The 18,195-nt window shown below is 40.6% G+C and overlaps 1 protein-coding gene across 2 annotated transcripts in view; it reads right to left on the minus strand.

Moving 5' to 3' along the window:
- Positions 1-18,195, minus strand: part of itgb1a (integrin, beta 1a) — a 29,059-nt gene that overhangs the window by 1,925 nt on the left and 8,939 nt on the right. For both annotated transcript variants that reach the window (XM_023412911.2, XM_023412912.2), the window contains exons 2-15: positions 11,522-11,588; positions 11,040-11,125; positions 10,041-10,260; positions 9,782-9,952; positions 8,154-8,392; positions 7,699-7,854; positions 7,497-7,592; positions 6,885-6,974; positions 6,498-6,638; positions 5,303-5,505; positions 4,961-5,199; positions 4,607-4,829; positions 3,065-3,300; positions 2,683-2,849 (exon numbers count right to left, since the gene is read on the minus strand). In XM_023412911.2, coding sequence (XP_023268679.1) covers positions 2,683-2,849; positions 3,065-3,300; positions 4,607-4,829; positions 4,961-5,199; positions 5,303-5,505; positions 6,498-6,638; positions 6,885-6,974; positions 7,497-7,592; positions 7,699-7,854; positions 8,154-8,392; positions 9,782-9,952; positions 10,041-10,260; positions 11,040-11,125; positions 11,522-11,588 — 2,334 coding nt within the window. The remainder of the gene's footprint in view (positions 1-2,682; positions 2,850-3,064; positions 3,301-4,606; positions 4,830-4,960; positions 5,200-5,302; positions 5,506-6,497; positions 6,639-6,884; positions 6,975-7,496; positions 7,593-7,698; positions 7,855-8,153; positions 8,393-9,781; positions 9,953-10,040; positions 10,261-11,039; positions 11,126-11,521; positions 11,589-18,195) is intronic.

An 18,195-nucleotide genomic window follows, 5' to 3' on the forward strand; every position in this document is an offset into this window, starting at 1 on the left:
TCAGCAGAGAAAAAGAACAACAGCACAGAAAAAGGAATAACAAAAGGAAGTATAAAAGGAGAAGAAAAGCACAGATGAAGTGGGAATGGTGCACGAAAGACAATGAGAAGAAACAGAGGCAAAGAGATGAGGATAAAAATAGTAACAGATGCCCTGAACAGTGTAAGACTTCCGATAAAAGATTTTAATTTATCTACACCAGGTTCATCATCTCTGATGACTTCCACCTCCATAAACATACACAGGAGGTATGAGATGTAGTGGTGTGCGGATCGATACTGAAATATCACCACTTCAGATTCCAAACGTTTCTGTTCTAGGATCGATTCTCACATTAAAAGATCGATACCTTAACTCTATAATTTGTGGTAAATGTGTCTCTTATCATCACACAGTAGAAAGTAACAACGCTATCACCCGGATCTAGTCTAAATAATACCTGGTTGATATGAACTACTTCTTCTTCCGTCTGTCATAGTCATGAACTACGGCTCTATAAATAGATGAGTCACTGAACAGAGTGTTGACATTGATGATGGCCGAACACAAACAAAGTCGTGTGTGGAACGAAAATTTTTTGTCTGTTTCTTCAGACAAAAAATTTGAATCTGAGATGTTTTGTAAAAAGGTTGAGGTAAGCATTTTCATGGGAGCCTGATTCAGATGCTGAAGTGTCAATTAACATGCAACCAAGTTTCTTGGTCTGTAGGACATCTTCTTTTGATCTTTTGAAAGTGCTGAATGGTGCACTGAATGTATTTTTCTTTATTATTAAAGAATAAGAAAGAGCAGTCTGATGTCTTATTTGAAATGGTTATAGCCGATTTATTATTTCCCTTCTCTGAACATATTAAGCTTTTGTACAAATTATAAGTATCCTATCCGTATCGGCAATACCAGCCTGGGTATTACTTGGTATCGGATTGGAAAGGAAATCAGTGGTATTGCACATCACTAATGAGTTGGGCTAATTATCTTCTTAACAACATTTTTAAACCTTAAAACGGTAAAAAACTTTGTTTAGCTTTTTTCAGAAAGATCTTTATTGTGGATGAAGATATCGAAATGTGGATCTAGTGCACTGTATAATTAAACATTTTTTCAACTGGGAACCCTCATGGACAGATTAAATGACAATGGACCTCTAGGCACAGACATGGGAAGAATAAACTTATGACAGCTCATTCACCCCACCCTTTGTATCATCAATAGTAAGTGTTTGTCTTACTTTTAAACTATTTTTATTTTTTAATTATTTTGCTGAACCTGAAATCTCAAGTTCTGTTCAGTGGCTGTATAAACCTTTCTAAATGTTCCTGCCTTGAGAGGTCCAACTTCACACAACTCTCTGAAGATATAATACAATGTTATTGTAAAAATGTCATCAAAGGAAACTGTATGTGCAGGTTACACAGTGTTTTCTTAATGTAGAGTTATTCTGTTGTCTCATATACTTAAACTGTTTCCATGTTTCCTGAAACTTAAGTGGGCCCTGTGCAGTTGCTTAAATAGGGAAATTAACAGAAATAAATATGAAATCAGGAGCAAAGTAACCTGATTGGGAGATCCCTGCTCATGACTGAGCTCTGTTACTTTGGAACAAGAAGTGCTAATATCAAACACTTCAAACAGAGCCTCTGTGGTCCCCGCTGAACGTCATGGAAAAAAAAAATCATACTGCGATTATTTTGACATTGTGATTGCAATGAGTCACAATTTTAGCAGGGATGGTAAAGAAAAATATAAAAGTGATGATCATGTGATTTGCTGGGGTCTGTACCAAACACCCATGTTCCCTTAGACCTGGAGAATTTGATCTGTCGGCCGGGGAGTCTCTGTAGGACCACAGTGCCTCCTTTATGGTATGTTGTGACATATTTTACTTTAAACAGCTAGTTGCAGCTCCCGCGATTTGGTGGCAAAAGATGAGGACTGCAGGGTCGCATCCGCAAGAGAAGACATGACAGAGCTCATGCTGGGTCTTTGAAACTCCTTATGGCTGCTTTGCCTTGTTATCTCGTCAGGAAACCCAGGTCAGCCGGAGTTTCTCATTTCTCAAAATTAAAGGGATCTGTAGCCATAGGCTGCCCTGCCCATGGTAATAAGAAAGACTTAAACATGCAGAGTGGGTGCAGTGCTGATCAGGAGCATCTGCAACATCAAACCCAGACACACTGTGGGTATGACACAGTACCGCCACTAGGTGGAGGCATATTACTGCACATAAAGTTATACTGAACTCCAGCTTCCTGTCATATTGATGTTGGCTGATGATGCTACAGAGGGGAGGAAGCATGGAGGGGAGGAGCTATGGCCACTCCTCACAAAAAAATCCAGCTATGCTCAGAGTGCATAACATTCCCAAAAAAGTCCAGTCTCTGACATTTTCCCCTTTTATTTTGAGCCATTCAAAAGCAACAGATCCATGCTGGTTCTGCAGCTGTGAGACTGTAGGGAATGTGAGCGAGACACTTTGAAATGATATCATCAAGTCTGTGAATCTCATCTGCTGCTACTAACAACAAATGATCTTTTCAAGTTAATTCCCTGACAGTGACTGGCTCTGCAGCCAAACAACACTTGTTTTCCACACTGAAATCACTCAAACAAACCTCGGCCAAAAACAAAAGATATTTATCCGACTCGTCTTTTACAGAGATGGTTACAGTTCCAAGCACTCACCGTATCCCATTTGGCATTCATCTTCTCCTTCTCAAACTTGGCAAACTCTCTTCTGTCATGAATGATCATCAGCAGCTTCCAGATGAGCAGCAGGGCTAAGCCAATCAGGACGATGCCAGCGACCACACCTGCTACGATTGGGATGATGTCAGGACCGGCGGGGCAGTCTGAAACACACCATGGTACAGCAGAGTGTTCAGGCAGCTTCAAATAACAGTGCAAAAATAACAAAACTGTGGAAAAAACATACCATCACACAGCTGTACATAAATAAACAAATCGCCTATTTTCGTAACCCTACCACCACAACCCCTGTAATTAGCTCTCTCTGTAACAGCAACCTTCCACACCCTGGTTCATGTTAGCCCAGCTCTCTGCATACCCAGCGTGTCGACCACATGGACCTCCTTCTGCGTGTTGTTGTTGACAGCGTAGGTGTAGTAGAACCAGCAGTCGTTGGCGTCCCTCTCCTTGCAGTGCACCACAGGGTAAGAGGCGTCGTTGGGCTGGGGCAGCTTGTCTCTGTCCTTCACTTTGATCAGGTTGAAGTAGCTGCATTTTTCCTCACACACGTCCTTCTTCTCACCTGTGCCAAACGCCCGGCACTGGACGCACTCTCTGGAGGGAATGCAGTGTTGTTGTTAGTAATGAGCACTTTCACTTTTTCTGCTTTTAAAGGGTCACACAAATTACGAAAAAACATTCTCACTTTTTTATAGTTGTAGCTAATTATGCAGATTTTTGGTTTTATTTACTTAAGTCTTGAGATATGTCTTGTTATTCTTGAACAAGGGTTTTCAAAGTCTGACACTGTGGTCTCCCCCACAGACAAAACTGACAACCATCCTGCAACTGCAATTATTTTGGTAATTCAGTACCAGTAGAAGTATGCCGAATCAGTTCCTGTTTGCAATATATTAATGGATGGACAGACAACGATCAGTCTGTTTCACTAATTATAAATAATTCTTAGTGACAATTCTTAGGCAAGTTCTTGAGTTATGAGGAGCATCCCTTTTCTATGATTTCAAAGTGATTTTCTGGACATTCATTTGCTTGGAAATGAGAGATAATTATATCCTCTGAAAGTTTAAGTGACCTTAAATCTAAAAATATGTGAATCATGTCTGTGAGGCAGAAATCTATCATATACACATATCACCAAACTAGTACTAATATAACCAAAACTATCTATAAAGCTAGATACCTTTAGAGGAAAGAAAGAAATATCTAAATATATTTTATCGTTGATGTGAACACATTCTTAATAGAAATATTGGGAAAGTTTCGATTTTTCTCCCTGTGGTCTGCCTTTGCAATAGAAACTATCAAGTACATAGTGTATCATAGTAAATGCATAAAGGTTTATGGGTAGTTTTGAGCTACTGAATCAAGTCTATCTCAACTATCTCACATCTATGTCTCAGTAAAATGTCAGGTCCCATAATGGCGATGAAGCGATACCATCCTGGAATGATTACAGTGTGAGCGATGGGGGACATACTCCACAGTCCTTGTTCTGTAAAAATACATTTGAAAGTTCAGCCAAAGCTAATATGAGGTGCCAGCTGTCGGAATTTGCCAAAACGAGCGGGTATCTGTGACCTGGCAGTCATGTCTAGGTTTATTACTGGTATTGTGCCCCAGCAACAAACCTACATACGACTCCTGGGAAATATCAGATTATCTTCAGCCAAATTTTGGACCTTTGGCTTTTCCCCTCCTCTATAGTTGCTCAATGAAGGCATCACTTCCTGGCCAGTTTGGAGAGCAGCAATTAAAGCAACCCTAACTTGTTCAACATACAGTACATATGGTATTTAAGTAAAGACAGACAAATTTGAGTATACATCAAAAAATGCAATACATGCCAAACTAAAAGTATCTCTACATTGACATTGACATGTCGTCATTTCAGACTTACTTCTGCTGAGTACAGACTCCTGGACAGGTAGGGCAGGTTTCACAAGTGGGACCCTGGAATTTGGGGTCGGTGCATTTACAGGTGCCACATTCACATATTCCTCTGCCGTTACAAATCTGCTTGTTGCTAGCCATACACGTGGTGTTGTCCAGAGAACAGTCACAGGCGCTTCCGGTCCACATCGGGTCACAGACACACACTCTGCACTCACAGCGTCCATGTCCTAAGAATGAAAGAAAGGTATGAAAGCTTTAATGGGTCTTCTATTTCTAAACATCCTCCTAGTAGCATTAAAAAACCTTTACTGCTGACATGAACTTCAATTCAGAGAATCAGTAGTCCTGACACACTCACCTCCACACAGTTTGTTTCCAGAGCGGTCACAGTTGAAGTTGTCACACTCGCAGTACTGGCCGCTGTACCTCTCCTCAGGGTTGTCTCTTTTCTTGCACTCACAAGTGCCGCACACACAGTCTCCATTGTTGCTGCAGATGTCAGTGCCGTTGTCTTTACGGCAGGTCCGGTCCATGTCCTCTGTAGCCACGTCGTTGCTGCTGCATTCACACTGTCTGCCCACACGTCCTTCATTACACCTGAGACGAAGAGAAAGGTTGTGATTCTGAAGTGTTTCTTAAGACTAAAGCTGAAATCTGAAGACTGAATATGAGACTTGAAGGTTTTGGCTAGTTTACTTACTTGCAGGCTCCACACTCATACGTCCCGTTACCAAAGTGGCACAGTTCACTGTTCTTGACACCCTCCTTTTCGCAATCGCATTCACAGAGGAAGTGAAGGGTAATCTCCACTTCCTCTGTGAATCCCAGGGGCTTTATCTTAATGGTCTCATGCTTGTCTTTTTTCGGACAGCCCTTAGATGTCACACTGATGCTAAACGTGACCTGTAAAGAGCATGTAAACGAAAAGAATTGTTGGGGGAAAGGGGGCGAAATAGTCAGTTTGTAGCATGTCTGTGGAAATGTCAAAACAAAGGGGTAAATAAAGGGGCTATATGTATGTTTTCTCTGCTGGTGAACACGGTTGTGATAATAGACGCATGCCAATAGCTTCAGTCATCATTGGATTTACAACACAAGGTTAGCATGCTAACTTCAGTAGCAGAAAGAAAGTGATAGAAATAAAAGCAAAACAAGAGTCAACATTGGCAACGTTTCTTCTAGACTGGTAAGAAAACAGCTATGCTAACGTTGGCTAAGTAACAATAGCAAAAACTTACATATAGCACCTTTAAGGTTGTAGGTGTTTAAGGTAATTGTCGGGTTTCCACATTATGTCATTGCGAGATGTGTGTGCAGAGATGTGAGTACCCATCTATAGGTAAAGCCAAAGTGCACAACAATGAGGACGAAAGACAAGTCCACTTAAAACTGACTGTTGCAATGATGCTTGGAACTGCAATTATGACCAATGCAAAAACCAAAATAAAGAAAATAAAATTCTTAACGGCGAATATAAAGTTTATCTCTAATATGTCAAACTGCAGGATTACTACGAGTCCTGTTGTGTAATACTGAGAAACCGCTCATTGCAGGGAACTACAAGGCATGTCATTTTAAAGCGGTAACTTTAGCTGAACAGTGGCCACAGAGACCAAAAGAAACAATTACAGGAAAATGGTAAAGGTTATAACGAAGCTTAACAGTAGCACATACTGAGAAGTATATTTAAATCAACAAACCAACTAAGCAATGTCTGTGACACACTAATATCTATATAAAGTTTGCTAATATTAGCTAACATTAGCCATCATAACCTTCTGATTAAACCAAACGAAAAATAAAACGGTTGCAGCAAAAACTCAAGAGTTTGTATTGTATATATTGACAACTGATTAATCATCAGCTACTCATCAGAGCCATTCTCCATTCCTCACCTCATCTCCGATGGAGATATTGGAGCACCTGCGTCCATTTTCGCCTTCACTAATCACCCCATTCTTACAGCGGGACGTGTAAGCTATGGTCACGCCCTCTGGAAGCTTGCTGTTCTCCAGAATGACCTCGGAGGAAAGAGACTGCCAAAACCAAAAGATAACAACATGACAGTTGTTAGTTCCTGCACTAGAATGTCATCTAGTAGCTTTATTTTGACAGCTTATGATACACAAAGGCTTAACAGAGCATTAAATGAGAATATGTTTTTGAAAAAACCTTGGACTGTTTGAACTCACTGAGAGGACTGAATAGTTCAATGTCGTTTATGTGAGTAAAATGATTACCAAACTAAGGCTTAAAGTGAACAATCTCAACAGTGTACTTACATTGTAAGCGTCTATAATAAGGTTGATTACATTGCTGGAGTTGGCAGACAGAGTGCCCACTGCAGACTTTGGTATCAGATTTTTCAGTTCCTGAGAAGAGGAGAGAAGTTTAGAACAAAGCTTTATCAAAACTCTGCTAATCTTATGATCTCTGGAATCTCCATTAGCAACAACACAGGACCAAGAAAACTTTGAGAGAATGTTTTACCAGCTGCAACACAAAGGCATCACATTGGAGCCCAAGAATATTCTGGATTAATTATTTCATTCCAGATTTAGATGAAATCGACACCAGTTTCAACTGAGATTTTTCGCTGTCAGGCATATTGAGGCTACTGTGTGCAGACATAATAAAAGAGCTGATCAGACTCAGATGGAGCTGGGTTAAACTGGCCAGAACAGCAACAGTATGACAGAAGGAAGTAATCAGGGCTTCCATTAACACAACAGATGTATCAGCCCAGGTGGATATTTTTACACACTGGGCATCTTCCAAAAGCACACATGCACAAAGAATGAGGAGTATGCTCAAAAAGAATGAGATAAAAAAAAAAAAAGTAAGAGTTTTGGATTGTAAATACTTTTTCAAAATGAGACTAAAGGGGAACTAACTTGGTAAACAGGCTGGAACTCCTCTGTGACTGCAAAGATAGTCTGGATGTTGTTGTCGCTCAGCTTCTGGACCAGGTGAGCGATGGAGGGATAGTCCTTAAAAAGAAGTTGGAGGAGAAAAAAGAAATCACACACTGTCAACACAAGCTTTACCCAGAAAGAAACCTTTAAAAATCAGTCGCAACAACATTGAACTACTTACATAATAGTGGCTCATCGTGTAAACGTTGTTCTCCAAGTGACATTTTCCATCGTTAGGCAGCACAATGCCGCCCAGTTTGCCATCTCCAGCAAAGTGGAAGCCGGCATCGGTGGAGAAGACCAGCAGACGAGTCACATTCCTCCAACCAATCTGGTCCTGATCAACGAGAAAGAAATAATCTAATTATTAGTAAAATGTGTTTCCTACCAGTTTTATATCAGCACTGTAAAGACTAAGAAGGTTTATGAGCTACTCCTAATGTGACACATAAACTTTTGATTATCTAAGCATCCAAAAAATCACCTAGTAAAGACAGAGGACTCATAAAACACCTTTTCACACATCACCACATAAACACATTTATTAGTGCTGCATACCTCCAAGCAAGTGGAAAAATTACCTTGAATTGTGAACCTGTGTGTAAATATTTCCAAGCATTTTTTTTTGTTGCTTACCCCACACACAGCCACTTGCATGATGGCGTCAAAGCCCCCCTCAGGAGAGTCCAGGTTTCCAGAGATGTGCTGCTGGCCGACCAGGGTGTTGAACCTCTTGCCATCGCTGGTCAGCTTCAGGACGTTCTTGTAGCTGAAGGGGCTGGTGCAGTTCTGATCGCCTGTGCATGGGTTCCGCAGCTTGGCCGGGGTGGTGCTGATGTACGGCATGACCGTCTTCTCCACAAAGGAACCAAAACCTTTGAAACACAGATGGAGTCAGTTTTATTTTCATCCACTTGCACACAGTAAGTGTCAGTAGGTGAAGTACTGGGTAGAGGCTTCAAAAGAGCCTTGGTTTGGGTGTCTGGTGTAAGGGTAAGCTGACACTGCATGAATTCTGAGGAGGTCAACAAACTCTCAAGTGTTTACTTCTTTGGTTTGCTTGTGCAGGTCAGACCAAGGTCATTCAAACCTGGGTGGCACTAAATACCCACAACAAGACGCCTGAAAATACAAGCCGGTTATTCAACTACAGGAGTTTTAAAAGTGTGAGACTGTGCGCCTTAAGACAATCATGACACAACTGCGCCCCCATCCCACACTGCCCCACCCGAACCCACAAAACACCACCCCCAAGTCTCAAATTAAAATTGTTTGAGAAAGCATCAAACAGTATCCATGAAAAATGTATATTAATGTATTTTGTCAGTCCTTTTATTCTTTGTCTTACCTCTATTTGGGGGATAATCATGCTCTAATTTTGGAAACAACAACAGTTCCCAAAATGTGGGGGCATTGCGGGTTATAAACAGGAAGTATAATGTTGCTATTGAGACAGTTAGTTACTGAGCCCTGTTTTTGTAGCCTATATTTGTTTACATTTTGGCAAATAGGCATTATTAAAAGTATGCTGAATTTGCTTTTAGGAGTTCCCATTTGCGATGTAGCCACGGATGTTTGAACAGATATCACTGATTAATTTTGATACTGAAAAAAACTTTAAATCCTGATGATTCTCAGACAGGTTCTGGAGTTATAAGGAATGTCTCTTTTCTATAATACTGATGCTGATTTATGGATCTTTATTTACAGTGAACATCAGAAATGGCAACCCCTTAAAGGGTTCTAAGCATTTGCGTATCGTGTCTGCGTGGTCAGATTTGGCTGGTATGACTCAGAAGGAGTACAAAGTTTGATGCAGTATCTTTGGCTTACATCCCATCCTCCTATAACCTGCTGCCGAGTCACATCTCATACCTCAGTTTGAAGAACTGGTAACTGGAAATGGCCCCAAAACAGTTTGAATTTTTTTTGATTTTTTCGCTTTTTTTTTTTTAAGTAATTTTGTATAGTATTTTGTATATGTAATTTAAGTATAGAAACACTGTGACTTTTAGTTAAAGGCTTAAAGTCAGTGGACAGTTTTAAAAAGCTGTTACTTACTTATTTTCTGTTTTAACCTTTTTTTAAAAACATTTTTTCTTCTATATTTATTGTTTAGCCCCTTATAACTTGTTTCCCTTTTTTGCTTGTATGAAGCAGCTGTATGAACCAAATAAAAAAACAAAAGAAAGGACACCTTTCATTTCTTTTCCCCAGAAAGAAACAAATCAAATATGATCACATCCAATGATGAAACGCCTCACCTATCCTGAAGTCTGAGGTGATCTTTGACATTTCCACCATCAGACTGGTTCCGAGGTTCTTGACGTTCTCCAGATCATCCTTCATGGAGTAGGACAGGTCCATCAGGTAGTACAGGTCGATGGGATAATCTTCTGCTCGTTTGAACTTCAAGGCAAATGTCTGGGGCTCACCTACATGAAGTGACCATAATTAAAAAACTCTGGAGCGTCATTGAGGTAAATGAATCTAAATATGTCTTCAGAAAAAATGGCACCTTACCGGATCGGAGGGTGAGTTTGAGTTTCTGGGGCTGGATCTGAGTAATTTCCTCTGGCTTCAGTTTATCTTGTCCCTTTCTGCGATTTGTCACCATTTTGTTCTTGAGGATCCTCCGTTCCCCATGTGGGTTCTCGATCATTGGCTCATCACAGCCCCTTTTTATCAGAGATTGCAGCTCGTCACAGCGGGTCGACACGGTTTCACCCTGTTTCAGGAAGTTCTAAGAGCAGCAACACAGAGAGTTAAAGGGTAAATCCATCAATTTTATAAGGGAAAATCAGTTTATTTGTCATAAGGAGTAATACACAGTTTTTGAAAGCTGTTATAAAACATCTTTTGTGGCTCTGCAGGAGCTGTGTCAACTCTGAAAAAGTAACTTTGATGATGCCATCAGGATTATCTCAGGGCTTGGAGACTACAAATTTACAACATAAAGCCTGGGTTACAATCTAGAGGCACTGGGCGCAAGACATGGTAGAGAGGGTGCAACAAAAGACACTTTTGTTTAGGACCTAGTGTTTTTGGTGCATAAAAGTAATGATATTTTGGATTCTCCCGCCTTGTTTCTCGCAAGTTCCCAAACTTTATGAAAGGAAAATATAAAATTGCTGGAGACAAGACAGGACGGGCTGGACCTGCCATGTCTAGAGCTGGAGTAAATCTGCCTGCATCATCAATGACAGTCATTTTATCATTTCATAGCTGGTTAGTTCAGAAACAATTAGCCAATTTGTTGATAACATTCTCAGAAAATTGACAACGATTTTTGTTAGTCAATTAATCGCTAAGTCATGTTTGAAGCAAAAATACTACAAATAAGATGTGAAAAGTGTCTAAAATGAAATGTTATACTTTTCAATTTAGGACAAAACATATATATCATATATCAATCAATGATTCTGCAGCTAAACTATATGCTTACTATCGCTCTATTCCTATTGGCATCATCAAACTGTGTATCTCAGCAGTGAATATAGCTGACAGCTTTGATTCACGCACTGGGTCTTTACACCAGCCACATTTGGCTCCGGCCTGGATGCACTCCCCGCAGTATTTGGCGTTGGCATTGATGCACTCGTTCCCCTCTGCATGGAAAACAAAGAGAGAGGAGGCAGAATCAGAGCGAGCAGTGGTACAGCGCCGTCCCTGCAAAGTAAGCAGCCTGTTAAGCCCCACATGTTTACACATCGGTTCATGTGGAACACTGTGTGGCTCAATGGTAATTGGAGACAGAGACAGAATATTCCGTCTTTTCCATTATCCTCTATGCTCCGTGATGCTGAGGTGGTAGCTCCACTGGCTCTGATCAGAGACATCATTAGGCTAAAGTAGCTGGCCTCTCTCTCCAGGGAGGGAGTCATCATTATGAACTGTAGATTCGCTATGCAACCTGACATCAGCGAAATGACATCATGCGACAGAACAATGATGTTACAGCAATTTGAAAGGCAATACTGTTTTAATGAAACGGAGACTCTTACCTTTCTGAGCGTTACTATAACAAAAGACTCCTAACAATGTGGAGAGCAAGAGCAGCTTCAGGTCCATCTGAAAACACACACAAAAAGAGATCATTTTAACATGTTGTGGTCTGAAAAACACAAAAAGAGCCACTGTTGTTTTGAACAGCAATATGTCATTTGTGACTATGTGTCTGTGTCTCTTTGTTAACAATAATATCTGGCACGCTTGGTAGTCTAGCCTGATTGCCTAAATTCATAACTTCCAGGAAAAAAGAGCGAGAGAGTCACAGAGATGAAAGATCGTAAATGGCTTGGTTATAATTGGAGGTAATAAATTATCCAGTGGCAGGGGCTCAGCTATTCTCAGTCAGCTAATTCAATTCAGACCACTTTCACACGCAAGTATGTATGCATGCACACACACACAGACACACACACAGTCACATCAACTTGCCCCTAGCTTGGACTGCAGGCTCCTTTTTCCCACAACCCCTTTTACTGTAAATAGCACTGACTCCCTCGAGTCACCCCCTCTCTTTTTCATGTATATTGATCCCTTGTCTGTGCACAGGCCTTTTGGTCAGCCATATCAATACATCTTGTCCTACTCCTAATGCAAAGCTCATGACTTACTAATGATAAGGGGACTGAAGGGCCTTTCTCTGTACTTAACGGCTGATTTGTGACTGTGTACAGCTGGTAGCAGCTCCGTGAGACTGTGCTTAGACATAGTAGTGCTTTGAGCTAAAGTTCGCTAACATGATTACATTGATGATGCTAACATGCTTATGTTTAGCACGTATAATGTTTTCTGTGATCAACCAGCTTGGCTTAACATTTGCTAATTAGCACTAAACAAAAATTATAACTAAAGCGGGTGTGACTGTCATCGTTTTGCAGGTATTTGGTCACAAACCAAATAAATGGACAAACAATTCATCCTAAGGGGAACATGAATGTTTGTACCACATTTTATGGATATCCATTCTATAGTTGCGGATATAATTTCGGTCTAGACCAAAGTGGCTTTACTTCAAATCACACACTTACAGAAAGTCAGAGGATCAACCTCTGGGGACCATGAATAGCACAAAATTTTGTGCCAATTGATTAGGTGGATATTTTTTAAGATAAATTAAAACCGTGACATGCTGGTGCTGTTACATGAAACCCCAAAACAAGTTAGGAGATCACAAACAGTAGGTTACACCCTGTGGGGATCATGAATGTCACCAGAGGGGAAAATATCAATCTATTTCATTCTATTGAACTGTTTCAGAGATATTTCAGTTGACCAAAGGCCAACCAACCGGCCGACACCATGATCCATAGATACTTGCATGGCAAAAAAATGATAATTTCTACATTACTGCTGCTGCCTTATTATTTAAAAATATTTTAAATAAGCAACAGCTGCGAAGGCTCCCACAGAGAGACACGGCACTAATGACCTGATGTTATAAAGGTGCACTGGCCAGCAAGGGAACAGCATGTGAAGAATCGAATTAACATACGGAACGTAAAGGCAATATCCTGAATGAATCAGAAACTCATGGGAGTAATTTCTAATAGAATCTCCACAGTAGCTAATGTCTGCCACACTGGATATTAAAGCACGAGGTTCAAATTAGAACCAGGCAGACGGCGATAAAGTGACAAAACCTTTTTTTTCAGTGTTAACTTTTTTAGCCCAGTGGCTGTGGCTATTTGCAGAGATTGCATTACAAGAGCGCGTTCCCTTACACTGTGGTAAAGGAAGCTCTGACGCTCAGTGTACGTGGTGTTGAGTGATGCATTCCTGAGTGCCTGTGTGTGGGGCAGTGTCCGTTTATATAGACACACAGGGGTAGACGGCCTGTCTACAGCCCCCCAGATTAGATCAACTGGCCTCAATCTCTGCTGCTTTACATGGGTGCTGTGCGTGTTAGTGTGCGTATATTGTGTTTAAATACCAAATCTAACCTGGCTCTGCCACAGCACCATTGCCAAACTGAAGCAAACAGACTTTCAATAAAGCTGTCACAAAATGTATTTGATCTGTGTGAGACAGGTATGAACATTGTGAGAGTTTGTGATACAGCACAGTAGATGTACTGTATGCAAGTGATTAAAGTGAACACAGAGCTCGAAATGAAGGAATTCAAGTTCACATTCCTCTTATAACAAAACCACACTATTTCCTTTTCATTCCTGCTGGGGTTTCGACTTCAGCTCCATTTTGCAGTTCCAAGGAAACATTCAAATGCAAACTACGTCTATAAAAGTCCAGAGAGGTGTCAAGTTAGAAAAACAGCCATGTTGTCTTTATACCGTGAAGCTTAGCAGCTGCAAAGAGGAATGTTCACAAAAAAAAAAACAAAAAAAAAAAACACCATGGTAAAATATAGAGATGAGGACAGAGAGCAGGCCAAGAGAGAGCTGGGATCAGGATGTTAAACTGCCTTCAAGAGCCCCTGAATCTCAGAGTTCACAAGTCGTAAACACAATGTGGTTTTGGTTACCTGTACTATTTTAGACGTAAAAAAGGCAGAACGAGGACTAAAGAACAGAGCTGATGACGGTGGTGAGATGTGATATGATGTCCAACTATTTGTGCCATTATTTATTTTTAACACATAATCTAAACCAGTGGTTTGGCCGATTCATATTTGTCAGTGGTTACGCACATAAGAAACTTTATATTTGACAAATGTACTCGTCTGCTCCAACTTTCTCTGTTTTAAAACAGAGACCAATGGGACAGTTGTTTGGCCTTCAAAAACTGTGATCAAGAGCTGTCACTAAGAAAGTATTTCCATTATCAACTAATCTAATGATTATCATTTTTTTTTATCATAGATTTGATCTTTAATTATCAGTAAACAACTAAAGTATATAACTAAACATAACTGACTTTCTGTACAGCTTTGACTCCTGTCATCTGCAGAAGTCTTCAACTGAAGACTTGAATGTGGCCAAGACCAAGGAGATGGTTGCGGACGACCAGGATTATGTTAAATACCATATCCATTATTGGAGAGGAGGTGGTGGAGCCCACTTTGACAACAGAGCAGACTCTACTTGTTGAAGAAGCTTAAGTCCCTTAATATGCGCAGCAATATGTTGCAGATCTTTTACTGGTCTGTTGCAGCCAGTGCAGTATATTTGCTCCGATCTGCTGGGGCCGCAGCATCAGAGCCAGTGACACCAACAAACTGAACAAACTGATCAGGAGGGCTGGCTCTGAGCTGTGGACCTCTCTGTAGCGCTTGGAGTTGGTTGTGGAGAGGAGGATGCCGCACAAATACCATGGATGTTTGTGCAGCGTCCCCTCCACAGCTTACTGGTCAAACATCACATCACTTTCAGTAACACAGACTTCTTCAGCTCTACTGTGACACAGAATGCTACAGGAAGTCATTCCTGCCAGCTGCCATCACACTGTTCAATGATTTTCCTCTGTGTTGGGGGAGGGGCCAGAGTGCTGGACTATTTATCACATTACGTATCACATCTGTTAAATGTCTGATTAATCTGCTCTTTCAAGTTCTGCTCTCGATACATATACACCTGACTTGCACTAATGTACAGTGTATAATATTACCACCATTGTATTGTGTATATACAGCACACAGTATAGCTATGGGTTGATTTTTTTCTATTTTTTCTACTTTCTCTATTTATTTTTTCCACTTTATTTAATATATTATATAGAATTTAGCCGTTAGCAAATTGCAGTGTCTGTTATTTACCTACCTCATTGTTTTTGTGATTTACATGAAGTGGTAGCTGTAACACTGCAACAATAAAGTACTCTTTCTATCCATCTCTCTTTATCTATATATAATAATAGAAAATAGTGAAAAATGCATATCACACTCTGAAACCTAAAGATATTCTGTTTAAAATGATACAGAACACAGCAAATCAGCTAATCCTCACATGTAGCTGTAACCAGAGAATACTTGGTCATTTTGCTTAATAAATAATCGAATAATTTATTAATACTCACAGCTCTACTTTGATCAATTTTGGGAGGAAAAAAGTATAGTGAGCCACGTCTTTATATGCTGAAGTGTGTTTATGCCTTGATATGGTATGACAACTAAATCCTGCTGTTTATCAGATCCTTATATTGCAGATGAGGTATAATTGGTAAATTTACGCAGAAAACTGCTGAGAAGATGTACGATGTAGAATAAGACGCACGCAGACAGACAAAACATGGTTTGCAACCTGCTTTTTATGGTAGATAAATATGTGAGTGACCGTCCAGTGAACTTGGTGCCTCCTTAAAAGGGTATTTATGCCAGTTTTTGAAGGATGACATGACTTCTCAGCTGGACTGTGTAGAAGCCCAGTGAGAAGCTAGTAAATCTGTGATGTATCCTTCATGGCTGAAACATAATGAGATTTGAATCATTATACAATACAGTTTAATGCACTAGTAAAAAGTGAAACAGAAAGGTGCACAAAGGTTTTATACCTAGTCCCCTGACAACAGCCTTAAACTTCCCTCCTCTGTGGGAAAAGCTTCTAGGAACCATCATGCTCAGGAACCATATCCACATTTTGAAGAAGCACGATAATGCCAAGAAACATTATCTTGTATTACTGAGTGAAATCAAGATGAATATACAGTCAGTTTGATGTATGAGGTTTGAAAAGTGCACGCTCCAATAAGTTCACATTCATAAACAGCTTGAATATTCTGATAAAGTTCAATTTCAGCCAGTTTACTGTCAACAGCAAGACAGAGCTGCGCTGGTTATTCTCTTAGCTCCCACGCTCTTCCTGTGACTGCCAGTCAGACACCAGCATGCATGCACATTTTACTCCTCAATACCTGCCCACTTGTCACCCACACCTGAGCTGTGACTAATAGCAGCCCAGTGTTTTATGAGTTCTATCAGTTGGCAGGAGAGGGTGATGCATGGCAGACACTGTGGTGCGTGACTAAAACGGGCCGAGCCTCTCAGGCATTCCTGAGGGACTGAACACTGCCTGACCAGGATAGTAACCTGCAACACTGTTACTGCACTTTGCGGAAATGTGGGTCAGGACACCCATGATGCAGATTCTGTAATTATAACACCCTGATTCCCAAATCCCCCTTTCTCCAATTTGTTGCTATTAATTCAGTATTTAACTACAGCTGAAACAATTATCTAATTGTTTGGTCAATCAAATAAAAACAAAAAAAGACATTTCATTACTGTTTAAAAGGTCCCATATTGTAGAAAGTGAGATGAGTCCACGTCTTTTATGATTAAAAGCAGGTACTATATAAATAATGTGAAAGTAAGTGCACCATCCACAGATAACGTCCACACAGCCTGTATTCAAAAACTGTCTTAAAACTTACTGTCAGGACTTCTGTAACCTTGTGATGTCACAACAAAACACTCACCCTCACCTATGCCTGCACCCAGCCTCCAGCCCGCCAGGATTTGGTTTCTCCAAGTGTTCAACTGAAATCTGCTATATTTTTGCCATAACAGTGAGCCAATCAGAAGAAAGGCTCAGAGCCTCCTCTCTTCTGATTGGCTCATCGACCTGTTGTTACTAGAGCTCCAGAGAGAAGACTGGGAGAGGAGATGTAAAACTACACTGAGATGGTTTTTGGCTCTTAAAACCACAAATATATCTTCTTATGGATCAACTCTTCAAATAAAACACAGGAGAAGAAGAAAATTTAAGTCATTTATCAAGCAAAAATTGATGGCAGATGTAAGAATTTTCGGATCATCTCAGAGTCTTCTTACAGCCTCTCTCTTGTAGATGCGATCGTTAAATTCACAATGAGACGGACAGAGGCAGCTAATCACCCAGAGTCAGCAGACATGACAGTGTGCAGCTATTCACGTAACAGTTTTAGGTAACTGAAGACATTATAATAATCTATAGAAATATCATCTATGTTACTTTTTGAATAAAAGCACCCTTATGTGCACATTCTAATTAGTTGATTTGGACTTAATTGCATTCATTCGATATATCATTCAGCACTGATTCCAGTGTCCACTCAAGGAGCCTCCAGAGGGTCCTGGACCCCCACGTGAAAACCTCTGGTGCAGCTTAATTGAGCCACACAAACCTTAGCCGTGAATGAGTGGTTTTACTTTCCTTAAAATCGAGCTGGATTTGCAAGTGCTTGGAAGTATTTACTTAAGCAAGCACCGCCATGAATAATGACCAGCAGAGTCAGGGAGGCAGCGGGGGGAAACAGTAAAGCATGCACTGCAGCAGCAGCCCCAGCAGAGAACTGCTAGTGGATCAGAGTCACAGCGCTCTTTGTGGAAGAAGGCCTGGGCTTCCCTCCCTCAGAATGGCTGTTCTTCTCTGGTCGCGAAAAAAAGGAATGGAAAAGAAGGAAAAACAGGAAAGGGCGGTGCAGAAGTTGAAGGGAAAGGAGTTGCCTCAACTCCAGAGGAAGGATCTTACAGAATTTCCTTGTTTCTGCTGAGTTAGCCCCTTTAGTCTCTCCTAATCCTCCCTCCTCCATTTGTACAGTATTCATCTGGTTGTTAAAGTCTTTTAAATGTCAACAGAATATTTACGAGTTAATTTGATGAAGGCAACCAAGTGAGAATGAACAGGTTTGCATAGCTACAGTAAGACTTTACAGACTTTGATAGTCTTGAGGTTAATTAATATTTCTTTCTCAGATGGATTCAGTCACTCCAGTGTTGTCTGTGGCATCCTCCTCTTCC

This window comes from Seriola lalandi, unplaced genomic scaffold (genome assembly GCF_002814215.2).
Source record: "Seriola lalandi dorsalis isolate HSWRI2012SDOR001 ecotype SW California unplaced genomic scaffold, Sedor1 jcf7180002054494, whole genome shotgun sequence".
NCBI classification, from domain to species: Eukaryota; Metazoa; Chordata; class Actinopteri; order Carangiformes; family Carangidae; genus Seriola; species Seriola lalandi.